The sequence below is a fragment of the Arvicola amphibius genome, chromosome 10 (assembly GCF_903992535.2).
Source record: "Arvicola amphibius chromosome 10, mArvAmp1.2, whole genome shotgun sequence".
In the NCBI taxonomy this organism is placed as follows: domain Eukaryota; kingdom Metazoa; phylum Chordata; class Mammalia; order Rodentia; family Cricetidae; genus Arvicola; species Arvicola amphibius.
Genome location: NC_052056.1, coordinates 40,039,440 through 40,051,629, shown reverse-complemented (window position 1 = coordinate 40,051,629; position 12,190 = coordinate 40,039,440). Strand labels below are relative to the sequence as shown.

Sequence of the window (12,190 nt, the reverse complement as noted above, 5' to 3'; positions counted from 1 at the left end):
GACAGAAGAGGGTACCCTCTGGACCTGGAGTTAAGGTAGTTGTGGGTCAAAGGCAGATCAGGTGAAGGAACATAACTGTGTCCTCTGGACGAGGAGGAAACACTCTTAACTGCTAAATCACCTCTCTAGTCCACAACGTGCTGAGTACTCAGCACACAGAGCTAGTTTTGGTAACAGAATACAATTTTATTTGGATTAACAACATATGGACATTCTAGCCTCCCTTACTGTTAGGAGCATACATATGAAAATGATAGAAGCATGACCCATAAGGCATGCTCCTTCAAGAACTGGGCTATAGCAGTTGATAAGACTGCTTGCCTGCCATGCATGAACCTCTGGATTCCAGTTCCAGCACTGCCTAGGCACCAGCTTTCAGGAGACAGGAGGAGAAGTGGAAATCTACCATCTTTAGTACATGTAATACATGAGGCCTGACTCAAAATAATCTTTTTTATTTTCCTACTCAAACTTCCATTTCTGGATCTCAAAGTTGAAGGCTACACATTTAAAGATGGTAGTGTCCACCCACGTAGGTCCCTTGATTAACAATCCAAGGACTGCCTCAGACTGCCATGTTTTAGAAACATTACACAATTAACCAAATTCAACTTTTAAGAAGGTAAAGTTGGTGCTGGAGACACAGATTAGTGATCAAGTATATGTCTAGCATGCATAGACCCTGAGTTTGCTTTCCATTACTACCAGAAAGAAAAAGTTGCTGGAATACAATCATAGTGACATCTGGCAATGCATTTAGCATGAAGCAGAGGAAGCAAACATCAAACACTTTTTGATATGTTATTAAACATTTCCTGCATTTTAATTTCCACTTTCATTTCCTCTGGCAGTATTTGTATTTTAACAATTTTAGGAAGCTTTATTTCTGAAAATAATCTGAGTTTTGGTATCACAATGCCTTATTAGAGGATTTATTTCTAGATAGGTGGTAGCACTCTGGAGGCAGAAACAGAAGAATTAACAGTTCAAGGTCATCCTTGGCTACACACTCAGTTCCAGACGAAGTTGGGTTATATAAAACACTGTCTCCAGCTGCTTTCTTGCCTGCTGACAATGAACGTTAGGCATCTGAAGACTTACCAGTGAAGTACAAGATGCAGGATGATTGTATGGGTACCACCACACAGTCTTATAGATGTTGATGTACTGAATGAACAGAACAATCAGCAGGTAGATGAAGAAAAGAAATTCAAAGAACAGGTTCCCATCTACTGGTAAGTCAGGAATTTGGCAATGACGAACAGGACCTGGGGTGATTAAGGCTGTGATAGGTGGGACTGGAAGGCCAATAGCACTACCATTCCTGAAAAAGAAATTAGAGTTAACTCAAATGGTGATAGCCTTCATTCAGTACCACACTGCCTAAAACCTGTTGGCTCCTCCATCCACCTCTAACTGCTGGTTTCCTGTGTTTCCTTTCTTCCTACACATTACATCAGTGATAAAACGTAGCCATGCTCTCCATTATCTCCTGGGCATGGAGACAAAAACAGAGCCCCCTTGAGTTTAGTCTCATTACCTAGTTGCCTACTGAACATCTGTGCCGCCCAGCCCATAGCCTTGACACTAGTCCAGGGCTTACTCTGCTGGCCACCCAAAGGAAAAAAATCCAAGCTAGAACTTCTCTGCCTCTCCATATTCAACCACTCTCTAACGGACTGGATTCTACTTTATAAAATTTTCTTTAGCCTTTTTCCCCTCTCAATGTACTACCTTGGCTCAACCATTTACCAACTTTCACCTAAATTACTACAACAAACCCCAAGTCTACTTTCATCAAGCCCTCTAACCTGCCTTCAAGGATCTTTCTAAGTGAAATTCTGGGATTATTCTCTTACCTGAACCTTCAAGATAGTTCTCCATTGCCAATGAAATAAGAGCCAATTTTTTTTAAGTAAGTCATACACGGGCCTGTTCTTAACAAAGTGACCTTACCACCAGTCCCTTCTCTACCTGTAGCACATATGATGTTCACGTATATGCTGTCTGAAACACATGCATTATTCCCTTTGTGCACTTTGTTCCTTCTGAATGCAGTGCCCTCCCTCCATAATCACCTTCCTTAAAAATTTTCTAGATATTCTTATTTTATTCCTTCTTCAAGGCTTTTAAGGGACTTGGCAAAGATAGAGTATTAGCTTAGTACATACAATTATCTGGGTTAGAGCTGTAGAATCACAAACAAAAAAACGAAAAGAAAAGCTAACTAGCTGGGAGGATGGCTTGGTGGGTAGAGGTGCCAGCCACCAATACTGCCAACTCAATTTTGAACACCAGGACCCATACAGTAAGAAAACACGAACTCCTGCAAGCTCCCCTCTGACCCCACACATGCTATGGCACTATATATGCTCTCCCCACACGAACAAGAGGAAAGCATGGGAATCGCTTGGGGGACGATTCAAACATATCTATCCTCTGTGGAGTTCACGCTAACTCAAAACTGACACCTCTCTCATCATCAAATTTAAATTATGCCTTTATTCGCATATCTTTTAATTCCATCCATCACATAATTTATATAGATTTATGTCTTAGCTACTAAATTATAGTCTAGAGGACCAAATATGCTTTCTTTAATTCACTGCTGATACACACATTTAAGAAGACAGCAGGTCAATACAATCATGAAAGAGAAAGATCTCTTACAGCACAAAAGTTAGAACTGTTAGTTCTTATCTTCTTGTTCTTCTGCCATGCCTACTTACAGATCAGGAAGAGCTCAGCTATCCCAAGTGAAAAAACAGGAACAGTTACAGAGATCGAAAGGCCGATCTTATTTACATGGCGAGGAAAAACAGGATTGGTTTTAATACCAAGAGAAGGAACAGTATTAGTGTTACCACTCTAAAATTTCCAAATATAGAACCCTAGCTGGCATGTGGCATTTCCGGTACTTTAAGGGACTCCTGGGAACATGAACTTTGCTCATTCTGAATAATGAAGAACACTATGACTTGAATGCAAAGGATTGGCACCCCAGCTACTACTACTCACTTCAGTTAGCCATAAATGTCGAAACTAAAAATGCTGATGAAATGTTACAAAGTCAGGAGCCTCTAAATCTAACAAATGAACAATTCTTGTCCCCTTCAGTAAAGATAAAGGGTGAAGGCATGTGCAATGCGTATGCTATTTGTGAGTTTAAAAGGTCATAAAAATCTCTCCAAGGAAAAGAGACTAAGATACTTGTTCCACTAAACAAGCCAATTTCCAAAGTATTGACTGACACAGAAGATCCACACTTGTGATGCTTTCTGCAGCTTTTACACTTCAAGCCAAAAGACAAGAGGTAAGGTATGCCACAGCAATGCAGGACATCAGAAGGAAAAAGGGAAGCCGTTCCATAGCATCTGTCAGATCAAGTCATCTGATAAAGTTGAAAGCTAGAGGGGAGATATATCCGAAGTCTTACAAACTAAAATCATTCAAATAATTGTACAATGAAGATATATCAAAATACTATGTTACAGTCCATATATATGATTATACACTAATGAAAACTAAAGTTCTAAGAAGTTTAAAAATAAATACATTTAGTGAATACACATAAGAAAATTAATTGCAGAAGTAATATCTAGGAAAAATAAAAGTACTATTCCTAGTTTGAGGGTACAGCTCAGGGGTAGAGTGTCTGCCCAATATGTGGAAGGCCCTGGGTTGCACAGGGGGAGGGAACCTTTTAATAGGATATATATACAGACTTAAGAACCCCCAACTTCTTTGCTATTTTGGTTGCTGTGGTTTTTAACTCCTAATCCTGCTGTTTTTGCCTCTGGAATATTGGAAATTATAGGCTTGTATGCCCCCACCCTGGCTCAACAGTTTGCTGGAGACCTAATTCAGGGCCTCTAGCATGCTAGGCCTACACTCTACATGAATTATATTTTTTAGCCAGATTTAAGAATTCTATTCAGGATGCACTTAATTCCAGTAGTGTAGCACCAATTATAAAAACCCAGAGACATTGGGGTTCCACCTGAAGATCCAGAAAAGCCAGCCATTGGCTCTTACCTCTACCTCACACCGAAAATGGACGAGATCCCGTCTCTACAAATCCTGAAGACTCCACACACACCACACCCCACACCCCACTGAGTTCCTGTCTCTTCCCCTTCATACTCCTCTCTCTACCCAGTCATATTAATCCTGTCTCCACCTCCCTAGTGCTGGAATAAAATCATGTGATCCCAAGTGCTGAGAACAACTTAGCTGTTTCTCTTTTAGACATTCTTGAACTCACAGAAATCCATCTGCCTTTGTCTCCCGAGTCCTGGGATTAAAGGTGTGTGCCACCACTCCTGGGCCTGTATGGCTGTTTTGCCCTGACTTTTAAGCAAGCTTTGTTTATTAAAACACAATTTGTTTGTTTTTTGGTTTTTTTTTTTTTTTTCTGAGACAGGGTTTCTCTGTAGTTTTGCCCTCTGATCTTCAGGCAAGCTTTATTTATTAAAACAAAAATAACATACCACTATACAATAGCAGTAATTTGTTACAATATATGCAAAGTACTATCTACCAACAGGGCTCTTTAGAAACTCAAAACCCTAGATTTTTCTTTTCTTTTTTTCTTAAGGATCTTTGTAGTCCCTGGCTGGCCTAGAAATCCCTGCATAGACTAGGTTAGTTTTGAACTAGTTCTCCTTGCCTCCACCTCCCAAGTGCCAGGATTACAGGCGCTCACCACTACACTGGGCAACGGCTAAGGTCTTCTTTGGAGAGCAGCCACAAGAGCCCTCTCCCTAGCACCAGACTTCCCTAGAAAAAAAGATGGCATTCACCTAACTTGACTGGATTCTCCGCCTCAGTGGAGGAGACGCACCTCTGGGCCTATGAAAGGGCTTTCCCGAAGGATTACTGAGAAGGGAACATTCACTGTGAATTTGGGTGTCACCATCCCACGGCCTGAGATGAAATGGAGAAGAGGAAGCATCGTGAGTAGTGTAGTGTGAAGCGGCGGGACTGCGTCCCGCCACCCGGCCGCCGGCTAGCTTTATACCCGAAATAATTACACGGAAACTGTATTCTTTTAAAACACTGCCTGGCCCATAGTTTCAGCCTCTTATTGGCTAATTCTCACATCTTCCTTTAACCCATATTTAGTAATCTGTGTAGCACCACAAGGTGTGGCTTACCAGGAGAGATCTTAACCTGCGTCCATCTCGGAGAGGAGAAGCATGGAGACTCACTATGGCGACTGTCTGAAGCATCTCCCCAACTCTCCCAGAATTCTGTTCTGTCTACTCCACCTACCTAATTTTCTGTCTCTTAAAGGGCCAAGGCAGTTTTCTTTATTAACCAATGAAAGAAACATAGACAGATAACTCTCCTCCATCATAGTAGCATAGCTCTCATGTCTCCCCAGAAGTGAAGTCCCAGCTCATACCCCACCCCCACAACCTCTGCCACACCTCCCCACACTGAGGGGACCGCACTCTCTTAAGCTGTGGACCACAAGAAACCCTTCCTTCCATAAACTGTGTTGGTCAGACTTTGATGCCGCAGTAAAAAAAATGTATACATCTGTCTTCAAAGACTTGCTTAAGAGGACTGTATCTAGTGACATGATTGGTAATCCTCTCTAAGGATTAAACATAAAACAACTTCCCCTAGACAATAAAAATGGTACACTGTGCCTAAACTGTATGTGAAATGTTTACACTGAACTCTTACTACGTTCTTGCATATAGTTTATGTACAAGAAGGATATAGCAAGCAAGAGATTGGTCTTCATGGGGTCAGGAGGCAGTAGAGTTTAGGTAAAAGAATAAATGGAGAAAGTTTCAAGGGGAAACCAGGTGGGGTGGCACACACTTACAATCCTGGCACTTGGGAGGAACAGGTGGGGGAAATCTCTGCAAGGGATTTGGAAAAACTTCTTTTTCCAAACTAATCTATTGAGGTAAACATATCATAAAATATATATTTTTTTTTCAAGACAGGGTTTCTCTGTAGCTTTGGAGCCTGTCCTGGAACTAGATCTTGTAGACCAGGCTGGCCTCGAACTCACAGAGATCCACCTGCCTCTGCCTCCCGAGTGCTGGGATTAAAGGCGTGCACCACCACCGCCTGGCAGTCACAATGATTTTTTAAGTGAACTAAATACTTCTTTCATTTTAATCAACTGAAAAACACATCCTTCCATCCCCTCAACTAAAATTGCAAAAATTACATGCATTAAAAGTGAAAAAGAAGCCGGTCGGTGGTGACGCATGTCTTTAATCCCAGCACCTAGGAGACAGAGAAAGGCAACTTTGGTGAGTTTGAGGCCAGTGTGGTGTACAAGAGCTAGTACCAGGACAGACTCAAACCTGCTACAGCAAAACCTTGTCTCGACAAACCAAAAAAAAAAAAAAAAAAAAAGGGAAGAGGGCTGGAAAATAGTAGATCAAAATAATACATGACTAAAACCTTGAAAGTCAGTAGGAGGTACAAAAATAGGAACACACATAGAAACCCCTACTCAAAATAAGAAGGGGCTCTATGAGCACTGCTGGACTCAGTTCAAACTATCAACACTGTCAGCCGGCTTGGTGGCACGTGCCTTTAACCCTGTACTTAGGAGGCAAGGCAGGCAGACCTCTGTACATTTGAGGCCAGCATGGTCTACACAGTTTGTTTCAGGCTAGCCAAGGCTTCACAGTAAGACTCTGTCTCAGGCAAAGGTGGTGACACACACCTTTAATCCCAGCACTTGGGAGGCAGAGGTAGGTGGATCTACAGTGAGTTTGAGGCCAGCCTGGTCTACGGAGTGAGTTCCAGGGCAGGTTCCAAAGCAACACAGAGAAACCTTGTGTTGAAGAAAAAAAAATCTGTCTCAATAAACAAATAAATAATAAAGTATCAGCATTTTCAAATGTTCCTCTTTCCCCCCACTACAGTGTTTACAGAATCCAAGTATAAGCAGAACTACCTAGGAATGAAACTTCAGCTCTAGTCACTTTTGTTTGTTTGAGATAAGGTCTGAACAAGTAGCCAAGGTCCTCCCAGCCCCCCTCCCCACCCATCCCATGTACTGGGAATACTGGTACGCACCACCAAAGCTGGGCTTCAACTCTTCTGAAATAGCAGATTGCTTCCTTTCCTTATCCTTAAAGATATTTTCGACATCCCAGTAATTAAAACATTAAAAGTTAGTCTAGGGGCCTAAAGCACCACATGGTAGCTCACACTGTCTGTAACTCCAGTTCCAGAGAATCTGGCATCCTCACACAAACATGCATACAGGCAAAACACCAATGCACATAAAATAAAAATAAATTGGAAAAAAAAGTTAGTCTAGCTGAGAGGACTAGTAAACCTGGCCCAACATCCAGGATTTCCTGGCCACCTTTTCCTTCCAAGCTACCTAGAGCAGATCAGGAAGAAGCAGGGGGCAGCTCTGAGAACACAATAAGCTAGAGGAGCCAAGGAGGAAGAAAAACAGGGCTGACTCAGCTAACCTGAGTGACTAGATGGGTATCCTGCCTACCCTCACAGCTCCAAGCTGTGCTCTCTGTCAAAGAGAATGACCTTCCATGAATGGAAGAGGACCAGTGTTAGGTCAGGAGTGGCTATGCTCCGCTGCTAGAACCTCCAAACCAACTCTCAAATATGATCAGGAGAGCCTGAAAGACAGGAGTGGTACTGATTGGTAACTCTGGAAACCAAACATTAAAACAAGGGAAAACAAAAGTATTCAGGAAAAAATTATCTTGACCAAATGCATGACTAGGTAAAAGCATCTCTGTGCTGCTCCAAGATCAAGCCTCCAAAACCACAAGTTGCCCTGGATAAGATCAGCACAAAATATCTCATCCTGGGCTGGGTATGTAACTCAGTAGTAAGGCACATGCTTACTATGCTTTTATCTGTGTGTGTATTTTAATAATGGGGTTATTCCACACAGGGTGATGATGCTCCCACTAAGAGCCATTCACTATCTAACAAGACCCCAGCGCCAAGCATGGGAAACCTCCCTTCGAGCCGTTGGTCAGAGGACTTCAAGAGTCTCCCCAAACAATATGACTATTGCTGCTGCCTTCCAGAACTTGAAGGTAAGACTTTGTTGATGACACCACATACTTCAGACACAGTACTTACAGAAACTGAGCTGAAACAGATCTGGAACCCTCCAGATTATTTTATGAGAACTAGTTCTCCTAAAAGAAGATATATGCAAGCAAGCTGCCAACGGAGAGTAGCAATCTTACCCAGCTGTAAAGCCTATGAACCACAACAATGACGACCAAAAAGATATCCCAATAGTACAATACCATTTTTATATTGGGGGTAGCTAGTAACTGTCTAACTGAACTTAAAGACCATTCAATAAGAGGAAATTCATTCTTGGTACTAGAAACACAACTATCCATGTCCAGAGAGGTCACAGACCGAGAAGAGAACCTACTGCCGTCCTGCTCCTAAACCTGTGTTTTCCAACCATAACCTAAATCCTCATCTTTAGACCCACAGATAAGTGTAGCTCTCAGGCCTCATCAAAGAAGCTTCGTTTTGCAGCAGATGGAGATCATTACAGAGGGCCACAATTGGTCATTACAGAGGGCCACTACTGGTCAAATGCAGTTACATACTGGGAGGTGCCCACTCTAACTGCTCCATCTGCAACACAACCCCTACACCTAGTGCTTGGGGAAAAGTATCAGAAGGGCAGGCAGAAAGAGTCTACAGAATACCTGTTGGCAGATAATGTCCCCAAGGCATGACAGGAAAAAAGTACACCTATGAAATCTCATGCGTTATGGATGCCAGAAAAGACCAATAATGTGAAAGCAGCTGGCTTGCCAACACGGACAGAGAAATTCCATAGTCCCAACCACAGATGAAGAGCTACAGGTGGTCAACAACCGCTGGGAAAGAGAGAATGAGTTGCCTCCAGGAATGAACTCCTGTCTAGGAGAGGTCAGCTCTGGACGCATGGGTATATGAGCAATAGTAAATGCACTTTGTGGGTTGTTTATACACATACACACACACACACACACACACACACACACGTATGTATGTATGTATGTACACATAACAATAAAGAGACCATGAGGAACTAGGGGTGGGAGTGATGTAGACACAGTGCTTATGTACAAAGTTCTTTAAAAAACTAAAAAACTGGACATAATGGTCTACACTATAACCCCAGCACTGAGGGACAGGCAGATGCCTGGAGCTCGGGCCTGCCTGGTGACTTTTTGGCCACTAAGAGCCCTTGTCTCAAAATTAAGGTAATGAGTACCTGAGGAGTAGCATCTGACCTTGCACACACACACACACACACACACCCCAAATTCTAGTATCCTATGTAACACGGCACAATTCTTAAGATTTCATGTTACAGTTGACAGCTATTATTAATATCAAATAACGTTTGCCTGATTAACTTTTAATGATAAATGTGGGGAGGCAAGAGCAGGGGAAAGGGCCTGTGAGCCCCCATCCCTAAAAGGAGCTATGGAAAGTGGATGGCTTCTTTCTTTAAAAGTATGGCACCTGGCAGGCCACCCACACTTCAGTGGATGGCCCCACAACCACAAGTATTTGAGTAGCACAAAGTGGACTCAATGGGTCATTTCTTCAAAGGGGGTTAGGACTTGAGAGATGGCTCCATGGTTAAGAGCATTGGCTGCTCTTCCAGAGGACTCAGCTATGGTCCCCAGAATACATATGGTGGTTCAGAACCATCTCAACTCCATCCAGGTCTAGGGGATACAACAACCTCTTTTGGCATCCGTGGGCACCAGGCATATAAGTGGTGCACAGACATACATGCAGGCAAAATACTCATACACATAAAAAAATTTAAAAATATTATTAAGAAAGAAATAAAAGAAAAAATACTCGTCCACTTTGGGGTCCCTGTGAACCATCCTTCAACCTGCTAAGTACTGTGAAGTAGTAAGCTCTCCCGTCTTCAAAGGTAGAATTTCTACTTCAGTGACAAGAACAAAGTTTGAGGGCTGGAGAGATGGCTCAGAGGTTAAGAGCACTGGCTGTTCTTCCGGCGGTCCTGAGTTCAATTCCCAGCAACCACATGGTGGCTCATAACCATCTGTACTGAGATCTGGCGCCCTCCTCTGGCGTGCGGGCATACATCGAGGCAGAATGTTGTATGCATAATAAATAAATAAATAAGTAAGTAAATAAATAAGTAAATAGACATTTAAAAAAACCTTTAGAAAAAAAGAACAAAGTTTGATAAGCAAATATTTGATAGAATGACTTTTGTATTAGTCTTACCAATAATATATCACAAGTTATGCAAATTACTATGCACACACTCATTTTTTCTTTACCTGTTTCTCAAGCCTGTTCCATTGCCACAGCCGCCACCGACCAATGTCTGTATAGAAGGTAAAGCTGACCGGCTTAGCTGCTGCCGACTAGGACCCCTCCTTCTACTGGGCATGTCCAGGACCCAGGCAGTTTCCAATGCCACCTGCAGTTGCAACCCAGGCTAACGGTTGGCAACTTACTTCAACTCTGAATAATAAAAAAGGAAAAAAAAAAAAACCCTAAATACCAGTTAACCGATTAAAGAAGTCAATGTAACAAGCAAACATTAAAACTAAGTGAGCAGCCGGGCGGTGGTGGTGCACGCCTTTAATCCCAGCACTCGGGAGGCAGAGTCAGGCGGATCTCTGAGTTCGAGGCCAGCCTGGTCTACAAGAGCTAGATCCAGGACAGGCTCTAGAAACTACAGGGAAACCCTGTCTCCAAAAACAAAAACAAAAACAAACAAACAAAAAAAAACTAAGTGAGCAAATCTTGTTTGGTTCTCATTTGTGGATACTGTTTGGACCTTAGGGTAAGGTCAGAGGCTGAAAATCTGATCTAAACTTTGCTCAGCGTTAGGCAACTCACAACTGTGTCTTTTGTTGCTGACTTCTCGTCACAGAAAACACACCACAGTCAGGTGAAAGTTTACATGAAACAGCACAACTTATGTCTAATTGGGTATTTCACATTAAAGGCACCTGAAAAACAGGAAGCTTATCACTGGCCAAAATAATAGGTTGTTTGTTATCCAGGGATCTGCCTGAGATAAGATGTGCCACGTATTATCTGACCTTGACCACGCCATTTAACTCGTGGTTGCTTCAGTTCATTCAAATGGTTGCCTGTTACAGAAAAGCTACTGTAAAACCACTTTTAAAAAAAATAATTAAACTGAAAGATTAAAAGCGTACAAAGATCTTCACTAGGAGAAAAAAAAGGATTGTTTTCCTCAATTTAGGCAAATATGGTTCTGACAATATATACCAAATATTTTCTAAATACAACTAAAAATACTCCGGAAACTCTACGTTGGGGGCGGGGGGAGATAAAAAGAAGAAAAAAACCCGTTTTCGAAGGGGGATCCGATGTTCCCTATTCCAGATCCTCTGCAGACTAACAACTAACGCCAGATGGGACAAAGAATCCAAACTGTTGGACGCAAGGACAACTGATCCTTATTCAATTAAAGAGAAAGGTGAGGGGGAAAGGCTGAGTGAGACGCGAGTGTGGGGTGGGTTAAGGTGGATGGCCAGAAACCACAAACTTGAATAGACTAGCCCCCAAAAGAAATCACCAAGCGGCCCCAGCCCGGCGACCGAAAGGACCGAAGCACGCCGGGGACAACGGGACGACAAAGCAGGTAAGGAAAACTCACGCATGGAACAGGCCGGCCAAGGAGCGGGATCCCTGGGAGGAGGCGGTGGCTTCACAGACTCGACCCCAGGCACCCGAACTCCCTCCCTTCTTTGAAGCGCTCCAAAACAGCTGCCGGGACGCAGGCCGGTACCCACTGGAGAGTCGAAAAATCGGGTAGGGTCTCTAGATTACCAGACCCAGACCGGGAGTCCGTGCCAGAGCCAGAGCTAAAGCCAGAAGCTGAGCCCGACCCCATCACCACTCATCCTCAGCCTCCATCGCCCAGGAGCTGAGGAGACGTGGCAGCGCGCAGCGATGACGTCAGCTCCGCGTCGAGCTGGCCCCCGGAAACTGACTTGCTGCCAGCAGAGCCGGCTGGCCAGCCTCCCGGTGCACCTGCGCAGTGGGACTCTCCCGCGGGCCTGGGGGCGGGTGGCTGGGCTTTCCCGCCCACGCGTGGCTTGCGGTTTCGTTTTGTTTTTTTGTTTTTCTTAAACCTCCCTGGCTTCAGTCAGCCAGTGTCTAGAGTGGTACCCTCACAGCA

General features: G+C 43.4%; 1 protein-coding gene across 1 annotated transcript in view; it reads right to left on the bottom strand.

The window, feature by feature from the left end:
• The window catches only part of Tmem39a (transmembrane protein 39A), a 29,774-nt gene extending 17,800 nt beyond the window's left edge, over nucleotides 1–11,974 (bottom strand). Inside the window, 3 exon segments of the mRNA XM_038345144.1 lie at nucleotides 1,102–1,324; nucleotides 10,308–10,494; nucleotides 11,666–11,974. Coding sequence (XP_038201072.1) covers nucleotides 1,102–1,324; nucleotides 10,308–10,420 — 336 coding nt within the window. The 5' untranslated portion in view covers nucleotides 10,421–10,494; nucleotides 11,666–11,974.
• Between the last annotated feature and the right edge of the window lie 216 nt (nucleotides 11,975–12,190).